Here is a 17,574-nt window from a genome sequence, read left to right as displayed (position 1 = left end):
AAAGAGATAATAAGAAAAATATTGCAAATTCTATTTAAATAGTGTTGTTAATATTTTTTTGTGATACAATTCCTTCTTATAATTGTTCAAAAAATTAACTTTTCGAACAAGGGAATAATTTATATCTAAATTTATTGCGATCCTATACAAAGAAAGAAACTATCCTATATAAGAAACTTGATAATCGAAGGAAAAATCTTTACATGGTCCGAGATTCCATCTCGGAGGCACGTGTCTCCCGTGAAGAAAGTCGTAAGCATTCAGGTTTGTGCGGGATTTTTCTCATAATTTTAAGTTTCCCGTGCGAGATGCAAGCAGGATACCTGCCGAATTCATGTTGTGGCCAAAAGGCATAATTCAACGTTGACAGTCGTTGTGGTCTAAATTCAAACAAGTGCTTTTAGCATAAGAAAACTTCCTAGAAAACAGAGTCATCTCTAAGATTTTTTGACCTGTGAAATTGAAAAAAAAAAGAAAAGAAAAAGAAAGATCGAAAAGATTTTCCCTCGTTAGTTTCTTTCGTTGTATTATTTGTTCTCTCTTTTTCTCTTTCTGTCTTTGCAATCCTTTTTTTAGATAAACGACAAATACGTATGGATAGTTTGCTGTTGATTTTATTTCCATAAAATTAAGAGTCACGTCGCCTACCTGAGATTGTCACATTACAGTAGCGTAGTTTGAATTTCAAGACTCTAGAAATCTTTGTTGACTATCCTTATTAAGAAGCCCGAGTTGTAGTGTAAGAAACAGGAAATGAACTTATTGTGAAAATTGTCTGTGAAATCTTGCAGCTATAATCATTAATTTGATGTTTGTTTTTTGAAATAAAGATAAAACCATTTAAATAAAGGAAAAAAATATGTTTATTAGATGTTGAAGTATTTGCAAATTTTTTAAATCTTATTTTAATATTAAATTATTTTTAAATAATTTACTTATCAAATATTAATAATTTTATAAATAATAAAAAATAAAATATGATTATTTAAAATATCTATATCTATATATTTAAGTTAAAGGAATATAGGAACATAACTAAATTTAAACAAAAAGAAGAATTAAACAAAAAAATGGAATTATTATATTATTTTTTTAAAAATGTTTGTATTTTAGTAATAAAATCAAAGAATAATTATTCAGTGTTAAATAAAATAACGAATATTAAAATAATTTACGTAATAAGAAATACATCATCGTTCAAATAATAAAAGTAAACAAATAATAAATAATAAAAGTTTTATTCGACAATATTTAAAATATTCTATAGATATGTTACGTGATTACGTGTTCGTGGTATAACAGCATGGTTCAAACTCAGCCGCTACGTGTATACCGCTTGACAACATAACTGACATAGTGGTTAGAGAGGAGAACCTAGCCTTAACCGTGAGTCGAGTCTATCATAAACCAGTATGCGGACACGTAGTATCTACGTACTTATGTTTATTGGAGAACCGTGCGTGCAATTGTGGCGAATTGTACAGGTGTTATAGACCGATGATATAGAAGTTGTGCTTTTTTCGTTGTACTGTTTAGTTTTACGTATTTGAAATTCATAAATTTATTCCCTATATAATTTTCCTTTTTTTGCAGTGTCTTCCTTTTCTAGGTTTTTTTAATACTGAAGAATCATAAATTTCATATTTATAACAATATGTATAATTGTAAATTATTTAAATAATGTCAATTATTTTAATAACCGACTTCTACCCAAATCGTTTATCAATTATCTTCAATAAAAACGAGGGCAAGTTCGCAGAGGATCGTCGCGTCGTGTGAATGAAAAACTTGCACTGCGCACGCGCAATCGCATTTGCACGCGTTGCCGCAAAAAAGGAGAAAAATATATGGAAAATATCAAGCAACTGGTGGTAGGAAAAGATTATACATACACGAGAAAGAGGATAGAAAAAAGAAAAAGGAACGGAGACGATACAATCAGGATAAAACGCGTCTCTGTTAAAAAGAGACGCGAACTCGATGAGGGTGGGAACCGGTACGAGGAGAAGAGCAAGGGGTGTCTCGCACGCTTCAGCACACGTACGATGCTCCGTTACGCGCATGCGCTATCCCGCGAGCGGTTTCCATCTCCACCGACGGGCCCCGCGCATTGCTAAAGCGATCAAATAATCTGGATGGGTTGTATACCATGCGAGGAGCGTTTAGTGGGAGAAGGAGGGCCTGCCGACCGAGCAATAAAGTGGGGATTAAATCTGCCCGCGGTGGGGATGAAACTCGGGGCCCGGCTTAGCGAAGAGGCAACGGAGTCTCAGTCGTTCACCAGAGATCGGTCGTTCATGTGTGCTACTTGATCTGCGGTCCCTGTCCAGGATAACTGTAAATCCGCGACAAAGAAAGAGAGAGACAGTAAAGAAAGGAAGAGATAGAGTAAAAGACAGACCTTGGACTGACCGCAAACAGAGTAGCTAATCGATCTCTGAACTTCGCGAACATCGTGTATGATCGTAAACAGTGACTATTGGAACAGTGATCCAAGAAAAACTTCGTTTTGTTAATATTATTCGTATTATTAACAATATCCGTTTCATTGCAGATTTTTTCTCTCTCTCTCTCAAAATGAATTTTAATAGAGAATGCTATGCCTAACTTGCATTCGGATCATTGACATTGGACGAACATTTGGGATTCTGTTGTACCGAAAGTGATAAACGTTTGCCGCAATCGCAGTTTTTAAAACGGACAGTGATTATTAACTTCGAAAAGACTCGAGAAGTGATTATTTGTGCGATTGATGGTTCTGAGGAATGCTATTGAAATCGGACGTGGGAATGGTGGCGTGAAACAACAAAGCAAAAGTCACGTTAGCACGCGTAAACGTACGTCAGGATGCCAAAAATCTTCCTGATCAAAAATCGGCTGCATCAGCAGCAACTGAGGTTGCTGGAAGCGCAGCACCTTGGAAAAAGCCCGCCACCCTGTAGTGGTAAAGAAAGTCCTCTTGGCAGTGCCGAACCTCTCAGTCTTATTGTGAATAAACATCAATGTAAGTTTTTTTTTTAGATTAATTAAATAATAATCTCAACAATCAAGAGAATTTTCTAGATTACCGTAAAAAGAATATACTATTATTTCAATCGAACATTTCACCATCAAGTAATTCACTTTGAATTAGAGAATAAATGATACAAATTTTTTTTTCAAATCTTATTTTAATTGAGAAATTATTTTTAAAATACAGTACATCAGTACATCAGTATCCATCAGTCGATGCTTTCAAATACAACGTAACATGGGTCACAAATGATCCACAAATTATTCGACGTGTTACCAATCTTTCATTCTAAAATATAATAATAGCATGATCACGAATCATCCGATGATTATTACCAATAATCAATCGACATTTTAAAATAAATTTCGATGCATTATGAATCACGAATAACTGATTCGGAATCAATTTATTTAAGCATTAAATCAGATTTAATTTCACAATGTGTATAGTTTGATAATCAATATATATATATATAAATTGAAGAGACATTGAAAAATTATAATAATTTTAAAAAAAAAACAATAATTTGTAACAATTTTACCAGCTCGCGATAAGAAGATTCGCTGCAAAGATTGTAAAGCAGGTTTCGGCCGGTTCATTAAAATTCTCTGTTTCCTTCGACTTGGTAAGACTCCTTTCTTGCACTTGACTGTCCTAAGAAAGAAAAGAAAAAAAAATGCGCGCGCGAGAATATTTTAGGCCAGGCTGCAGGTGCAAACAAGAGTCGTGTGCACAGGTGCCGTTGCAATTTAGAAGTGCATTTGCAAATTTGATTTGTAACGCTGTCATTATCTTTTCGCATTTTATATAACGTGTCATTGTTCCACAATCTATTACATTAACGTCGGGAAGTTGAATTTTTTTTCAACTGTTTAATTTGATCACGTAAGAAAAATTGAGAAAAAACGCTTTACGAAATTCAATCGCAAAATTAGTAATAATTTCGTGTTTGAAAAGATAGTTAAAGTAAAAAAAAAGCGATAATTTATAGATTATATAACGTGTGACGTTTGTCAATCAACGGATCATTTCTTTTTTTAAAATCAACGGTATATAGCGCATAACTATATGTAAATACATTTTTCACTTATAACGTTATTTCTATGAAGAAATAAATTTGCTTATCATTTCATTTTTTATCATTTTTCAATTAAATCATTTAAAGCAAAAAAACGATATTCGAATGTTTCGTTTTTTTCTATCATTATTATTATTTCTATTTCATTATTATTCATCATTATTCTATCATTGAACGTCATGAAAATATAAATAACAAATAAGGAAACTATTCGATATTTTAAATTTCCAAATGATTTCAAAATGATTTTAGATTATCTATCTAAATCTGATAATGTAGTAAATAATGTCATTTTAACATCATTTCTTTGTTGAATAATGTAATAACGAATAATGGATAAAAGAAACAAAATTAGTCGGTATTTTGAGTTTCCATGTACAAAATCGGAGGCTGATTTTAGGTTATGTAATTCATTGAAAGACAGGTTAATTGAGTGTTTAGCCTGAGGCGCCTATTCGCAGGCATAACGCGCGATGGTAGTCTGACGCGATTCTTTTACAACGGTATAGTGAGTAGACAGAACGATGAAGTTGGTCCTAAACTGGTTTAGAAAAATGACTCGAACCGGTTCCTCGTTTTTCGTCGCCCCTTCCATTTTTTTTTCTTCTTTCTCTATTGCTGCAGACACGGTCGATCGTTTCGAGAGCTCGATGTCGATGGCCTCGTATCACGTACCGCAGGTGCAAATTTACTTTCCCACAATGGTTATTCATTAACCATCTCGTATTATCAATCGAAACGTACAAAGCTCGAAAACTTATTGTCGATGAGTTTTTATTTTTGAAAAAAATATCTTTTAATAATAATCGAAAAGAATTAGAAGAATTTGACCAGTTTTATTTTATTTAGTAAATGCGCGCACATGATTATCGGTTATATAAATTGAATTGCTAAGCTGATTCGATAAGTAGCAATTATCACCATCCATCACGCAGCTGTAAATTTGCAACCGTATCTTTGGTGAAATATTAATTTAATGGAATAATAAAGGCTAGTCAGATAAGATTGGAATGAGATAAGCAGACGTTCGTTATTTTATTATGTGAAAACGTATTATGTTAATTTATCAGTGTTTAATCGGAATCTTCTCTATTTAGGATTCCTTTTTTCATATTTAATTATCGGTCATTGCCAATGTCAACATATAATATATAGTATGTGACGAATATATTTGACTATAGTTGAAATATCACAAACTATAGTTACCGTATTTGATCATAGTCAACGTTCGTATAATTAATATTGTAAATATCTATGATGTGATTGTTTAATTATATGAAAAAAATTGTAACGTTTTTATTATTTTTCCGTTTTGCAATATTTCAATAGATATTGTTATATTAATATTACGATAAAAAATTTAATCAAGTTATTAATATTAATTTTATCAATATTGGGCACTACGAATTGTTCAAAAACTTTCGAATTGCTGAAAACGAGATTATATTATTTTTTTAGAAAATAAAATAATGTGATATTTATTTCTCTTATAATTCGAAGAATTATGAAAATATCATTATACTTATTTGCATGGGCTACGAAAGTCATTTCAACCTCATTTCAACTTTCTAGATAAAAAGCATTACAAGTAGAAAATGATAGTTAACGAAAGACGAAGATGGATCGAAAACTTAAACATTTCAAGAGATTTATGTGTATTGCTTCGGTGTGAAATTACTCGCTTCATCGAGTCTAAGGGACTTCTCCTTTTATGGTGGGGATGAAAACATAATGTTTCAGCATGTAATGAAGAAATAAGAAAGAAAGAATACTTGTCGCTTATATTAATATATTACTATTTATATAATTAAAACCGATTAAAACAAAATATATACAGATATAGCAATATAAGAGAATTATATATATATATATATATATTAGAGCATATGATAAATCTATTTGTTTCGCAAAAAAATTCATTTTAAATTGAAATTTATTTTAAGTAGATTATGAAAGAATCACACAGATTAATTATCGATGATACAATGCAATTGTTTCATCTTCGTAGTTACATCGATGTCCCGTTAATAGCACAAGATAAAGAATCCATTGAATATTAATAATTGAATAAAGTCTACGTACTTTGTATCTAGATTTATTGCGTCTATTCATTGGATGAGATTCAATAATTTATCGAAGCGACAATCTTTGCTGATGCATCGATTGCGTCCGCGTGACTGCGAAAGTATTCAATTCGTATTCGATTTTTCTCTATACACATTCATTATTTAGTGGCACAATGTCTTCGAACGCGGCACTTCCACGTTCATGTGCGGAGACATCGACGCCCGCATAAGCGAGACGCCGCGATACTTTTTATGCGTTTCAGCATTAGCATAATTCACCTGCATTATTATACGCGAATAATGTGACATCGTGATTATTCTATTGATTGTATGTAATACGATATATTCAACTATTTTTAAACTTTGTGTATTAAGAATATTATTCAGTGCTTATTAAAAGGATTGTCATATCGTACGTATATCATTTTTCAGATTTTTACGAATTCAAAATTTACTTCTCTTACATCTTTAATACTTGCAATTTAATCTTCGAAAAATCTCATTCTCTAAAAATTCAACATTACATCTCGTAAATAATACGGGGGAAAAGGATTTTCAATTATTTTTATCAATATTTTATCAACGTATCATTGATTATCATTGATATCTGAAATAATAATTTAATAATATATAGAATTTTATTCTATCGTTGAACAAGTTGAAATAAAGAAATTCAAGAAAACTATATATATTTACTCATTCAGAATAATTGTTTTTGGGCGCGTTTTACTCATTACGATTCAATTTGGTCACGCATGCGTTACGCGATGTTGCGCAACCCTCGCGCCCGTTACAATAAGAATTTTCAAGTTTCGCACGGTTCTCGTACGTATTGCGCAACACTCGAGAACGCTCACGATCGTCAATGTCTGTAATTCCACGACGGCCAAGGCGAGCCTCGTGTACCGATGTAGAGAATCCTGTGTCGGGTCGAGAACAGATTGAGAGAGAGGGGAACAGAAGGACGTAGCTGGTTCGCAGTCGTAAATAGAAAAGTGACCGAGAGGAAGGAACATTCCACGAATCATAGAATTATTCTTATCGAGCATTTGTTACTTGTGGGAAGATTTATCGTCGACTACGGAAACTAGATGGACGATAAAGGAAATGGCGAAGATATACTTACATTCTCGCTTATGAATCATTGGAAGTAATGACTTAAAATTAATAGAATGATTTTTGAAATGTACACATAAAGTAAATTATTATTCTAATATATGATACATAATATTATATTGGCACGATAAAATATTTTTGTCGCACATTATTATTCGTTATATTATTATTATAGTAAGTTAAATTGGTAATTAGTTTATGAATGATAGTAGAGTTTAAATTATGATATGAATTCAATAATTTCTTTTTTAAATGTTGTTTATTTATTTTGGCAATTTAGGTGATTCATTTTTCTATGAAACAAATGTGTTAAAAGATTAAATTAACATTACTTTGTTTCAATTTATTTTTATTAAGTTATTAAGTTAGTTTAAAAATTCTGTCTCGAATTAACACGTTAGATATTATCATCATTTTATTTACTTATTAAACGCAAGTCATAGAATACGTTAAATTCAATTCGATTAACCTTGTGCTTGTTTAATTTTCAAAAATCTTACAACTTTCATTGAAAAAAAGTGGAAAAAAATTAAACAGAAAATTGCTTGATTTAATACTTTACGCGATAAGTAAATAACAAAAGGTATTAATATATTAATGATTTTATTGAAAATACGAATTTTTGATCAGTGTATCTATTTGTAATTATATTTAAAAATATTCAATGAAAAAAAATAATTTTAATAACGATAACAATATTATTTTATTGATGAATTTTACAAGAAATATAATAAAAGGGAAAAAATGACTCAACGAGTCAACATGGTCTTTTGCTATTTTGAACGAAGTTAAACGCGGTACTATTTAAAATTGTGTCACTTTCCAAAGGTAGCGTATTCACAGTCTAGTCTGCATGCTCGTGATGGAATAGGCGAACACGTTGCACCAGTCAGAGGCGACGTTCGGTTGTCGTTGACACATAGGTTATCGCGCACCTGTGCCAAAGACTAGTACACCAGGATGTGCAGTCATTGTGACGAATTACAATGCACTGCTCGCAGTGTTCATCATGCGTGCATTTCACGCGTGTGCGTGTCCTTACCTGTGTGTACTGGTATGTGGGTATTAGACGTATAGGTTTCCTCTAGCGATGGGAACGACAACCGTTCATCGATATTTTGAAAAACTCATCAATACGTTTTAATAATCTAAGCATCGTCTTCACTGCTAAATTTTTATTGAAATTTATTTGCAATTTTTAATTTTTTACGATAAATTATAACAACGTAGAAATAGATATGATATAAAATATTCGATTCATAGAAATCGATAAAAAATCAGTAAATCAGAAAATATTAATCACTCATTGTGATACCTGAATATTAATAATCTATAATTCCATAAATTTTAATCTATAAATAAAGTCACAAATGTGTGTAATTCGCTTGAAAACACAATAAGATAGACTTTATTTTATAATTTTTAAATACACGAATTTAACACGGGCTAAAAATAACTCTATTTGCTCGAACGTTCGACTGTTAATACCCCCATTTTACTCCACTTTCCCCTGCTTATCATCCTGAAAGTATTAAATAGTCAAAAACAATCGGGTACTGTATGAGAAAAGTAGAATTAGCAATGGTAGTCCATCCGCAAGGACTCTGTGGCGGTCGCAACAGATTTATCGAGCCGAGCATTTTCTGCACTTGGCCCCTTTGCTTCGAAAGAATTTCGGTCACGGCCCTCTTGCGCCATTAGCCTCCGCGGCACGGTAGTCGTTAATGCGGCTGTTCTCTGCGCGGAGACTCTTGGCATCATGTGCGTGTGTGACGGACGTCGGTGAACAGGTGCTTGTGTGTGCACTAGCCAGACGTACATCGTACTTTTCTGTTCTTCTACCTGCTTACACCGCTTTCGACCACGAGAGCTGAACCTGTTCTCCGCACGGCCAGAGGTCCACGTCGTGTCGTTTCAAAGCCAACCGACGCGACATATCTCTCCCCTGGCATTCATTCCGTTCACTGGCATCTCCCCTCGAGATGTTGTATATGCTCGTACCTCTGATTATCTTCGTTAGTCGTTTTGGTTGGTTAATTAGAATTTACATTCATGATTAAGCTCGATAATGAGATTCGTTTTTTTTTTAAAGAATATTAATAAGTAATGAATTATCTGATAAAAATGAATACGAAATAATTAGTATATGATTAGAGACGTCAGTTGATATTTTTTGTTTATAAAAAATTAGTATTGGAAGTATTGGAAGACTGCATGGTTGCAAGCATGCCTGCAAAGAATATTTGTTGTGCAATTTTATATTTCTATAAGTATTATATATTTCTGCAAAAAATGGAATTAAAAAATGGAATTTAAATAGAGATTTATTTCACTCTGTAAATCTAGTAATATTTTTTTTAAATATTGATAACTTTGTTATAGATATATTCTTGGATTATATCTGTCCTGTAGTTCTCTGTAAATTTACATTTTTCTATTAATAAATCTAATTACTATATAAAGCTGCATATTTTACGAAATTAAATTTCTTTAGTGCGCAACTTGGTTGAAAATTGAAAATAGAAATTAATACGTATCTTCTTAGAAAACCTAATGTTCATAATATTTACTTGAGTAAACTCAGAGCTCGGAATTGACCGCAAGCAAGAAACGAAATTCGAGCCTCGTTTTATCTTTGTCAATAATATAAGTAGAAAACGACAGCGAAAGATTCAACGAAAGACGAAGAGGGACTGAAAGTTCAAGCGTTTAAAAAAAATTATGATGCTTTGTTCGGTGTGAAATTATTCGCTTCACTGAGTCCAAGAGGACTAATTCTTAGAATAGAGAAAAATAAAATATTTTCTCGGATAGTTTTTGTTTGGAAACATTTCTATATTTGTATTTCAATTTATTAATAAGTAATAGTCAAAATATCTTAATAAATTTTTATTATTATTTTGAAGATATTCATGCACTATTTTTAAAAATATAGAAACTAAAATTATATACATAGTAGCATATAGTATATGTACATAGTAGCATATAATTCACAAATCTTTTATTTTAATCTTTTACCACTCGTATCAAAGTGAAATATATTATAAACTAGAGGAACATTAGCAGGTTCATGAAATGTTTTGTAATATAATAATAAAAATATTTATATTTTTTATAACTTAACATTTTAAAATCTATTTTAAAAAAATTTAAAAAAAAGAAGTTAAAAGAAAAATTCATCGTAGAATTAAATAACGCTTAACTTCTTCAGAAGTTTATTTTTTCAAGGCAGATGCATGGTTGCACCTGTAACTAATCAGTTTCGTTTGTTTTGAATCTACGTGCAATGCTGTTCTTCCATTGTCTTTTATACTAAACAGATATTTTGAATCCGTGTCTTTCTGTATATTTTTTGTAAAATCATTTAAAAAAAAAAAGATATATAACAATTTTTTTTCAAAACTTTATATATTAATAAGTTTGATTTAATTTTATTCAAAAATATATTTAATATTATGACAACCAATTAATTTCAAATATAACCATGAATCAAAAAACTCACTGTAAAAAATCAAGAATATATTTTTCATGCATAAAAAAATTTAATATTAAATTTTAATATTAAAAAAATAAAAAATAAATAATTAAAAAAAATTTTTTAAATATATAAATAAATAAATACAAACAAGTAAATATTAAATGTAATAATAGTTAATGGATATTAGTATTATAATACTTTCTCTCTTTATAAATAAGTATATTATATATAAATCATTGAAATTGATCAATTGATGATGATAAAATCTTGAAAATTTTCTAAAACAACTTATGAAACGAAACGATCAGAAACTGTAAAGAACAAGCAGGTGCATTCGTGAAAGAAAGAGCAAAATAAAATGAAATTTTAACCGAACTGTAAAACTGTTTTTTTTTGCGGCATTCATTTCCATCTACGATTGAAAAAAATAATATTCCATGAGAGGAATCGGGTTGCATTCGCGACTCGTGTTATTACGTTCAACAAACACTGTAATTAGGAAGCCATCGCACGTCAAGCTGATCGCGATCTTCCATCCAAGCACACGAATATCATGACATCTTGGTTAAGTATTATTCTTGGTAATATACGAATATATGATATAAATGAAAATTTAAAATTCGAAAATTACATGTGTGCAAATTTTATTATTCCCGATATAATTTCGGATAATATTTATATAAGGACATGAATGAAAATTTTAGAAATGAATCGAAATTTAATTTTTATTTTAAATTCTCGAGTTGAAATTTTTTTAAATTCTCCGAAATTTTAAAAAAATCCAGATCCAGAATTACTATCTTTTTTTTTTATTTGAAAAGAATACTAATCAATAGTTTAACAATAATCATTCTTTTATAAAAAAATTCAATTTTTATATAAAATTTATAAATTAATGACTGAAAATTGATGGTTAAAAATTATTAAATTATTTATGCCTGGAATTAAATGCGTATTAGTGTATTTATGTCAATTTTACATAAATTATTAGTAGATTTAATATTCATAGTCTCTTCGATCTAAAAAAAATTGTTTATATTCTATAAATGAAATTTATATATTGTAATATAGAATTAATATAAAATCTAAAAACATAAAATTTTTGAAATAACAAAGAATAATTTTAACAATTATAAAAATCAATTATATGTAAATTTTAAAAATTAATTTTGTATATTATATTATATTACTAAACATGTAGATATTATAATTGTAAAAAATTAAAATTATCACCAAGATTTTTTTACTTATTTATTATTTTGTAATTTTTTAATCAAAATACACCTTTTTTTCAAAAATAAACATTTTTCCAAATACTTTTGATTCAAATGTTTCGAGCTGTAACAAAACATTGCGACGTAAGCGTGACTCGTTGCTGCGATTTTGCGATAACTAATGTGCGAAACGATTGTGACTGACAGGAAAGAAAAAGAGGGGAAAATTTTCCACTTTGGAATATTGAAATTATCGTCCGGTCGAATAACGCGAGACAGCATCGTACCGGTTTTTCCTGCGCGTTTCTTGTAAATCGTTACGCTGAGAGGTGGAACACACCGATTAACGTTATGTATGTTTTCCGTATGCGTCGGTACAACGAATGTCAAGGCTTCACGTAGATCTCGAAAACATGTTTCACGCGTACGTCCAATTCGATGCGACTATGCGCTTTAATCGATAGAAAAAAAGTAAGCAAAAAATGAAAACTGGCTAGGCTATTTGCATCCTATTATAACGAAAGACTATTTTGTGTTATGCTAATATGAACTTTGTTTATTCATGAAGAAGATTTTTCCAATGTGCTATGATGATACTTTTAGCACATGCTAAAGATGGATATTTTTGCATTTTTTATCTTATGTTCTCGATATATAGAATATATATATATATATATAGTGTAAAATTATATATTATTTAATTATGTTGATAAACAAATTTTAATGAAATATCAACATATTTGTAGAAGCATCAAATGCGATAATTACAATTCTGTTTCATGTGAAATTGCTTATTTCACTGGATGCCCTTCTTGATTAATATATTCTATCTATTTTTCGATGTATCTTTTTAAGTAAAATTACGTAAAATTAAAAAGCTCACATAAACTTTCTAGAAATTTAGAAATAGTTTAATTTATTTATTCTAAAAAAAAACGACACAAGGAAAATAAAAAAAAAATGTTTTTTCGAACATTTCGAAATACATATTAGATACAATTCTTTAAATGGTGAGGATGAATAGTGAGTGAAAAAAATTCACAAGAAAAATTCAAGCATATGAATAAAATATTCATTAGTAAATCTATTAACGAAGGAGATAGGCGTTTCAAGAATTATCGGCACTATCGCATTTTTAGTTCACACTTAAAACTTATTTTCACTTCTTAACGAGAGTGAGAATAAGTCTAAGTGAAACAAAAAAAGGATATCGATATTCGACTTTTCGTTGACGCAGTATGTGAAAAAAAAATTCTTAAGCAGTTTCACGAAATAGCGAGAATCAATCTACTATCGAAATGTACAGATTTCTTAAACGAAATACAAATTGAAAAAATAACGATTTTCAATTTTTGGAATCATCAATATTTCTGTTATTCAAACTATCTTATCCTCTAACATATTGTGTATCAAATAAACGAAATTCCATTCTATTGAAGTATTATTGTGTATTAAAATTATTAACTAGGAATCTCATGATTTTCGAACGATAGCATTGTTCTACATTTTCTCATCGCGATTTTTCACCGAGGTCAAGCGCGAAATATGATCTGCCTTGATCTTCCGTTCCGCACTGCTAGAAAGGTTGTTCTCCGCGAGAGGAGAGATACGTTAGAGGGAGAAACGTTGTGTTCGGAGAAGAATTAACGGACGACAGGAGGAGGGACACTCGTGTGCGCGCCTCCATTACGTAAGGCAACCGTATAGCTGCGTGTGCAGTGTCACCTTGCTGTTCGCGATGCTTCGACCCACGCACGGTACCGCTACGCAAACGCTACATAGATATACGGCGTAGCTAGCCGTCTTTGTCCACAAAAGATCTTCCTTTTCCGATTTTGTTTTTCATATTTCGCCTATCACTTATTTATCTCTGAAGAGACAAAAATTTGTTTTTTCTTATATTATCCTATTGAAAGTGTAGCACTGTTTTCATTTTTTTCTTTTCTTTCTTCGAACAATTAATATTTAAAATTTTAATCTTATTTCATTTCAGTATACTTGTTCTTCGTATGATTCAAATTAAGAATATGATAATGTATGATATAATGATTAAAATTAATTTTCAGAATGCAATGTCGTATTTTAATAGTAATAGTAACGTATAATATATAATAATAGAATAGATAATAGTAGAAAAATTATAACATTAATAGTTTTAGAACCAACTTTATCTGTCGCAAAATGTACATTTTAATTTTAATTCGTATATACTATTTTGAAATGAGTGGGTAGTTTTTATATTCTATTAAAATATAAAAAAATGATATTTGTAACGATAATATACATTAAAATTATTATAATATATCGAAATTATATATATAAAATATTCAATCTATTTTCAGTGTCTAAGAAATAAGAGATGAAAAACAGAATATAATCTTCTTCCATGCTTATTGCGTTTCAATTAAATGAAACATAAATATTTAATTTACATACAGTAATAAATATTTGCCCATGATTTATAAATTAAATTGAATTGATATGTTCGAACAGAGATTTATTTAATATCTTAGCTTTCTATTTATTTATTTGTTTCACTTTATTTCAAATTTTCTCCAACTCTATTCAGTCGCCAACTTATACTCGACACACGTGCATGACCAATAAGGTGTGACTGTTGAAAAGAATGCGTACCGCGAATAACAACGCGATCGACATTGTTCCGATGCCTTGCATCAAATCCGTGACAACCGGTCGACGCGACGACTATGATTCAGACGCGATGATTTGTGCATCGTTTTTATTATAATCGTAAATTGTATATGACGATTCGCGCTAATTATGAATGCTTTACGTGTTTCGTGAATCACGTGTCATTAAGAAAGCCTTCTCATAAAGGGCTTTCAGAAAATTAAGGAAACTAAACGATGTCACGCATTAAAATGCTATTAAGTGCTATTTTTTGGAAATTATTTTAATGTAAAATTTCTTGGAAGCTAATATAATTATAGTAATAAAATTATCCTATCTTAGAAACGAATGATGTTTGAATATTTGATAGTGTAATTGGATAACGAAGCTTGAAAATAAATATTTAAAGATGTATAAATTTTTCAGAATTTTTTACATGATATAAATTTCCAAGAGACATACCGAATCTGAAAGATCTCACTCGATGTATCACTCGTTCATGGAATTAACACTATGTTTGTTTTGTAGAAATATATAAATGAAATTGATTTATTCTCGAACACTGGCACTATTTATTTAATATTAATTAGACAATTGAAAGCTAGTATCAGCTCATTTTTTTAATCGATGTTAAATTCGCGTGGAATAAAATCTAAAAATAATCATTAAATAAATCATTTAGAAAATTAAAAATTTTCATTTGCAAATTAAAATTTATAAATTATAATTGACTCTTGTCAAATCAGATCCATGTGTAAAATTTCTTCAAATTAAATCAAAATCATCTAAAAGATTAGCATTGACTTAATAATAGCTTTTTTCAAAGTAATTGCTTTTGGATCGTTGCAACAGACATAACTGATAAGCAAATCTATTGCCTTATTTCGACCAAGACCTTGACTAATACAAATCGCAATGGTGCGCATTCAAAGTACAAAGTATACGAAGGCTATCGATCTCTCGGCGGACAGGATGAGAAACGAATAAATCGGCCGGTGAAAGACAAATTCACCGTATTGTTTGGCCGCGTTATAATGTCCGTGTGAACGCAATAAACGATAAACGAATAGCGTGCAAGCGGTGAAGGTTCGTAGCTCTGCGAGTAGCCAAAAGGAAAGGAAAGGAAAAACTGGAGAAAAAAAGGATCCAAGGAGTGGTCGGACCGTAAGTAGGTCGGCTAAGTCGAGGCGTTTCGTTCGATTGAGCGGACAACCAGCCACGAAGCCGACGTGAGGCCAATGGCTGACGAGTCGTCGCTTCTCCCGCCGGAATACGTTATTTCAAATCTGGTTCCATCCTTTTGATCGAACGTTTATTCGTGTTGGGATACGAATTTTAATTCGGATTAGAACTTTTTCTAATTGCTCGTGAGAATATTTTTTTGTAAATCGACAATGCGTTGAGAGTGATAGTCAATTATTTAATTAATTATAGAGAGTGACTACTATGACTCTTAACGCGATGTCTATTTGTGAAGAATATTTCGAAAACAATTTATGAGAAACTTGCATGAGGTTTATAATTTTTATTTATTATTATCATTCTTATGAGGTTTCTTATGAGGTGGAAAATCATTGTTTCATTTTGAATTGAATTTGTTCTTTTTTTTTTTAATAAGTATGAATTTTTATATTGTCGTAAGAATAAACAAAATTCATATTTATTTTACAGGTATTTATAGGTTTGAAAAACACAATATAATTTGCATTCAAAATGTTACACTTTTTTTAAAAAAAAAGATCAAATATCGAATATTTTCCTTCAAAGCAGAAGTTATTGTAACTTTAAGAGTACTTTTAAAAATAATGCAATTTAAAAATTTAATTCGAAACGGGATTTTAGATTTAAATCGATAATCAATAGCATTAGTATCGATTACTAGTAACAGAATTGATTCGAAAAAAAATATATACGACGTCACCTCGTTCGTCATCGTAGATTCTTCAACCCGTTACTTTTTAACATTAAGCCTCGTGGGGCAGTCGAACGTTCTCGCTTGCCTTGGACCATATCTTTATAGCGATCGAGTTCGCAGGGTCCTCATTTAAAATGGAACTGTCTACGCAGTACGCTCGCTGAAGCGTTATTATCGTAGTATCTTCGTTGTATCTTTCGGCTTCTACGATCAGGGATATTCGTGCAAGATGCAACGAAATCAGGATCGACAATGAGAATTAGAATAAATCATCGCGCATAGTACATTGCACAGCAGTGACGCGCGCATCTCAATGTCAAACCCGATCTTCGTACGATAATTTTTGTTAGTGTCTTTGATCCGTTTTTCTTTATCGACTCTCTTATTCATTACGATTTTCATTATTCATTAATCTTCCATGATTGCATATCGCTTTTATTTATTTCCACTCCATACAAATTTTTTAATCGTTAAAAATTGGAATACAGACTTTTATATTTAATTTGATATAAAAGAAACTTACTTAGAGAGTATTGCGTAGAATCAAAGTAGATTTTTTTATCGGATTTTTTTCACTTCAAATCGATATAAGTTTAGATTATTCAAAAGTTGAATATTGCATATTTTATGATAGAACGTTTTGCATCGTGTTAATTTAATATAAAAGAAGAAACGTTACGAGGGTGTTGCGTACGGTCAAGGCTCGAACAGCTATCAGATCTTTCTCGTTCACCGAGACTCCGTCCAAGCTTCGTAACCGGTCTCCTCCTCCACCTCCTCCTTCTTTCCCCTTCTCCTTCTCCTTTCCCCCTCCCTCTCTCCCCTCCATGAAGCCTCGATTCGCGATAAGGATTCGAAGCGACTGGATCCTCTGTACAGCTAAATTGCTCGAAAACTCGCAACACGTAAAGTCGAATGGCCATCGCTAGTCTCTCTCTCTCTCGGCAGAGAGCTCATTCCTGCCGAAGTAGACTCGAAGTACCGGTTCTTGTTTCTTTTTTTCCCTCTCTTGTAGCCTCTCTTTCTTCCTCTCCCTGTCGAGACAAATGAAAAGAAGGCAAGC

At 30.9% G+C, this 17,574-nt stretch overlaps 1 protein-coding gene across 8 annotated transcripts in view; it reads left to right on the top strand.

Moving 5' to 3' along the window:
- Positions 1 to 2,260: 2,260 nt before the first annotated feature.
- LOC108000485 (transcriptional regulator ovo) overlaps positions 2,261 to 17,574 on the top strand; it is a 28,520-nt gene continuing 13,206 nt past the window's right edge. For 4 of the 8 annotated variants that reach the window (XM_017060846.3, XM_062086425.1, XM_017060844.3 and 1 more), the window contains exon 1: positions 2,262 to 3,004. In XM_017060846.3, the coding sequence (XP_016916335.1) occupies positions 2,848 to 3,004 (157 nt within the window). In that variant the 5' untranslated portion in view covers positions 2,262 to 2,847. Of the gene's footprint in view, positions 3,005 to 17,574 lie in introns of all 8 variants that reach the window. The other 4 variants (XM_062086424.1, XM_017060847.3, XM_062086427.1 and 1 more) reach the window with 2 other exon arrangements.

This window comes from Apis cerana, linkage group LG16, assembly GCF_029169275.1.
Source record: "Apis cerana isolate GH-2021 linkage group LG16, AcerK_1.0, whole genome shotgun sequence".
Lineage (NCBI taxonomy): Eukaryota > Metazoa > Arthropoda > Insecta > Hymenoptera > Apidae > Apis > Apis cerana.
The sequence above is the reverse complement of the archived record's forward strand: the minus strand, read 5'-3'. Positions and strand labels throughout refer to the sequence as shown.